The 4,876-nt window shown below is 35.0% G+C and overlaps 1 protein-coding gene across 1 annotated transcript; it reads right to left on the bottom strand.

Moving 5' to 3' along the window:
* Positions 1-3,083: 3,083 nt before the first annotated feature.
* On the bottom strand, positions 3,084-4,005 carry LOC131158295 (uncharacterized). Its single transcript, XM_058113065.1, has one exon. The coding sequence runs from the start codon at positions 3,829-3,831 to the stop codon at positions 3,319-3,321; it is 513 nt and encodes a 170-aa protein (XP_057969048.1). The 5' UTR covers positions 3,832-4,005; the 3' UTR covers positions 3,084-3,318.
* Between the last annotated feature and the right edge of the window lie 871 nt (positions 4,006-4,876).

Below are 4,876 nucleotides of genomic sequence, written 5' to 3'. Positions count from 1 at the left end.
AATCAGTCTTCCTTTACCTTATATGGCTGGCTACCTGTTTTGTGCATAATTTTCTGTGGCCTTGTTTTGGTGCTATGTTGGGTTTGAACACCGCAAAAAATTAAGAAACTAAAGTTTTTCATTTTTTTGGGAGGAGGAACCGAACTGAATCACTCTTGGAACTAAAAACTGAACCAATTTGGTTAGGCTTAAAAATTCTGAGAACCACCTCACCTCACGGCATCTCCTAATTTTCTCCAACTTTGCAAGTAAGCCATTGAACGAACTCAACTTCCTGAAAACTTCTCCAAGTTTTGAATTATTCTTTTGTACTTCATGACCACTTAAAAAAGGGTATTCACTATGAATTGAATAATATAAATAGATGTTAAAAAGTTTATTTTTAGAAAAACAGTAATAAAATATTTTGGTTTTTAGTTGATACTGAAACTTGCTGAGCATAACAAAAAGCCGAACCAAATTTTTTCGGTGGCAAGATTTTGAACTGAACTAAGCCAAACCAGTTTCAGAACCAAATTGATGGGACTGAACTGGTTTGTGGAATTGTTATATATATATATTAGACTATCAGTGTTGTCGGCATGTGAAGACACAAACAAAATGGTGAAAGGCATAAAGAGTGGAGCTCGGAGTCGGGACTACCTTCTGAGATCTGAAGCCCCCTCGGATAGAGGAGATGAAGAACACCCGTGGCCGTGACCTGTTGGTTCTGAATAAAGGTCCTGCTGGTTCGAAGCGTTGAAGAAGAAAGGCCGAAGTTGTCGGACACTCGGAGGGCAGAGGGCTTCGAAGGGTCGAACTGTCGAAGAAGAAGGGTCTCTCTGTTGTCTCTCGTGCGGCCGCCAATTGGTTCTCCTTCTCTGAGTCTCTATTGGCTCAAGCTGAGGCTCTCAATTCTCAAATGATGATGACGAGGGAGGGCTAGCCGGCTAGGGCTCTTTTCGAATGGGAATGGGAGTGGTCGAAATCGAATGGAGCTGGCCTGGGCTAGGGGCTGGGACTCTGGGAGTGGGAGGGGCCGAGACTCAAGAGGGGCGTGCCGCATGTGGGCTGTGTGGGAACTTGGGCCTTTGGGCTTTGGGTAGTGGGTTGGCTATAGCGGGCAGTAGACTTTAATGGGTTTGGGTTAATATTTATTAAGCGGGTTGGCGGATATCCGCCGGATAAACCCGACCCGACCCGCTAAGGGGGCGGATATGAAAATGAAAACTTATATTCGACTCATTTAACAAACGGATGATTATGAGTCAGTTAAAATGGATCGGATACTGTTCGGATTAACGGATTTTTATCCATTTTTTCAGGTCTATTTAATATCATAGTAATTAATATGGTGTAAATGTACATTAATACTAAGATTTTTTTAATTAAACAATACTATTATGTTATTTTTAATACAAAATATTTAAATTTTAGTTATAATAACTAAAATAATTATTAATGAATTTTTTAATTAAAAAAATATTAATATTTTTAAATTAAAATTTGTTTAAAAATAATCATATAGTAACTTATAATAAAAGAAAGTATCCAAATACCTCTTATTTTAAACACAATTAAACTCAACTTATAACTTTTAACACTTTTCCAATTCAGTACTTATTATTAGCACTTAAATTCAACACTTTTTCTTGAAAGTACTTGTGCATAAGTGGTTCTAAATGATCTCTAAAGTTCCATTTAAACTCGGCTTGAGTTCAAGTTTGGTTAAAAATTTAATGAACAAGTTTAAGCATAACAAAACTTGGCTCGGTTCAACTCGTTTACAGTCCTAATTTTAAGAAACGAATTATAATCTCAATAAGATAGAATCTAAATTAATTAGACTAAACATAATAGTTATTATGGATATATATAGACACACATACACACACACACACATTAATTTGGAGTCAAACTTATATTAATTCTACTGTAATAAGTATAGAATCAAAATAACAAAGGAAGTTTATAAAATATTTAAAATATGATCATAAATTGGAACCATTTCATAATATAGATTAAGATCCAAATTATTATAATTGACATATTTGCCTAATACTTATCTGCTGCGACCTTGTTGTTTAATGATGGACGACCTTAACTTGATGACATACTAAATATTTTAGGTGATGAATTTCAACTAATAACATATGCGACCAATGTTGTTTGATGACTTATACAACCATTGTCACTTGAAGACTTTGTGTTCTCTATTGTATGGGTGATGAGTGATTTCACCTTTTAAGCAATTTATGTGTCGCCTGTAGTGTTTGACTTATGCTTTTTCTAGACGATTCTCCAATTAGTTACTTGGATGACTAGAGAATAGGTGATTCACATTAGACCAATTATTTTTTATGGTGACTATCTTAACTAAACGATTACCGTCATATTCCGAGAAGTTGGATAAAAATGGCACACTCAATATGCTTAAACGCTCAAAAAGCAATTATACATGATGTTTATAAATTATGCATTTTAATAGTGTAAAAGCTAAAGCATTCATCATTAATCATGAATACCAATTATTTTTCAACTTAATGAAGATAAAAGAAGATTAGGACACCATGCTTGTAGTAGTGATAAATATTAGGTGCAATCTTGTCAAATTCATGCCTAGATGGGTTCATTGAATTATGCGGGAATTTATACATTTTTTTGGTTTAAATCATAGGATTTACGTAATTATTTTTTTATTTTAATATTCAATTTTGCTCTTAAGGTAAAAAATTGTGAATCATGTGACTTCTTCCCTACATTGTAGCTCCTTAAGAAGCAATCCCCTGATTTGAGCTATGGAGATTTAGCTTAGTAGTGATTTGGTTCAAAAAAATCTTTAAAATGTATGTATGTGTTTGATTCATTACAAATGAAAAATGTAGCATACATACATTAAGAATTTATCGAAAATTTTTTGTTAAATCCATAAAAACATGGGGGAGGGGTGGGGGTGGGGGGGTGTGAAATTATTTCAAACGCCACTATGATCCAAGCAAATCACCTGGTCTCCTAGACCATCATCATTAAAAGTTTAAAGTGAGGTAAAGATCGACCGAAATAGTTCAAGCCCAATAATAATTGCCCCATCAACCAAAGAAATGGAAGGAAAAATGTCAAAGATTGATAATAATTAATTAACAATAAACTCCATCATTGCAATTTATCTTTTGAAAAAAAAAAAAAAAATCAACATCAAATATTGCCTCTGTCCCCAACAATTTATCATGACAGATTGGACAAATTAATCATGGCCGCCAAAGGAGCTGAGCTACGGAGCTTGTGGACCAATAGCACCTTATCTTCATCAAGAGAGAGAGAGAGAGAGAGATATGCCAGCTAGCCAAAGCACTGGTCACCGGGGAGGGGTCCGGGGATGGAGCCCTTCTCCAGAAACTGCAGCCCAAACACTAGGGCAATGGCAAGCAAGGACAAGAAGGATAAGCCTTCAACAGCACCCAACAACCCGAAAGGACCGTTGGGCAGACCCGACCCGGTCTTGGCCTTGGTGTAGAGGGACCAACCCACGATTCCCACCACGGTGAGGTAGCTCACACCCTCCAGCGCGCCTATGGACCCCCCGGGGCCCGGCGGCAGCCCACACCCCGTGGTCTTGAGGGTGTACAGAGACCAAGCAATGACTGGAGCAGAGACCAGACCCCCGGCGATGGCCGCTTTCTGGGCTGCGGGACTGCCGTTGCCGCCGCCGCCGCTACTGCTCTGATCTTTGACCATTCCCAACACCTTCAGCCCACTTCTAATCATAGTTATTTTGATCAAGCTCTTGAGCTGCGGGTATGGGAGTGAGGTTGCGGATGCTGGAGAATACAGCAACATATTCGAGGCTACCATGAAACCCAGGAGACAAATTTTTTTAGAGAGAGAGAGAGAGAGAGAGAGAGAGAGAGAGAGAGAGAGAGAGAGAGAGAGAGAGAGAGAGGGAGAGTTTAGGGTGGAAGAGTTTTAAGAATGCTATCTCCGCTCCATGCACTTTGTGGTCGTTATCCATCCTCAGGAGTACGTGCCTCAGAGGGTGAACTCCGAGTTCTTTGGTTGAGTTATTTAAATGTTTTTTTTTTTTCTAAAATTATTATTATTATTATTATTTGAGAATATGTCTGTGTTTGGGAATTGAATTACACATGGCTTGATTTGGCCAAATAGTTATTCTTTATTATAAGGTGAAATATAGTTTAAATTTTTGAAATTAAGAAAATAGTTAATTTTTATATGTTCCTAATTACATTCCACGAGAAAAATCTGGAAATAATTATTCCTTATTGTAGATTAGTAAAATATTTGATATTGTAATTTACTTTATAGTAACAACATAATTTTTAATAAAACTAATTGCAACAAACCTATTAAAACTAGTCTATTCCTAGGAATGCGTGTTCCGTAAACCAAACATACCTTAATTATCTTTTCAAGGGAATATTTTTGCTTTATTCACTTATTAGGTCTCAAAGTTATATGAAAGTATTTCAATAAGTTTATTAAAAAAAGCTTAGGTAAGATTAATTAGTTGTATAAAAAAGTTTTTATTTCTTTTATTTTTGAAAAATGATAAAAATTCATTTTTTTTTTTTTTAAAAAAAGTTGTAACATTTGCATGTATAAAAGAATCTAAAATTTTTTTTAAAAAATAAAACTATTCATTTCTAGAAAATAGTTTTTTTTTCTATTTTCAATTACAAAATGTCACGCTGCTTTTCAATTTTCATAAGAAAATTTTGAAATATATTTTCTTTTTTAGTAATTTCTAAATTTTTGATTTAATATATAATTTTTGAAAAATTAGGAAACAATGTGAGATTTTTTAATTATTTGAAATCTAAAAATAAAAAAAATATGTAGGCACAAAAAAAAAAAATAAGTCCTTTATTTTCTACCTTTT

Source organism: Malania oleifera, chromosome 1, assembly GCF_029873635.1.
Source record: "Malania oleifera isolate guangnan ecotype guangnan chromosome 1, ASM2987363v1, whole genome shotgun sequence".
NCBI classification, from domain to species: Eukaryota; Viridiplantae; Streptophyta; class Magnoliopsida; order Santalales; family Ximeniaceae; genus Malania; species Malania oleifera.
This window is presented reverse-complemented; position numbering and strand designations above follow the sequence as displayed.

Excerpts from the sequence above, each read along its gene's own strand:
- LOC131158295 (XM_058113065.1), bottom strand. The coding sequence starts at position 3,831 with ATGGTAGCCTCGAATATGTTGCTGTATTCTCCAGCATCCGCAACCTCA.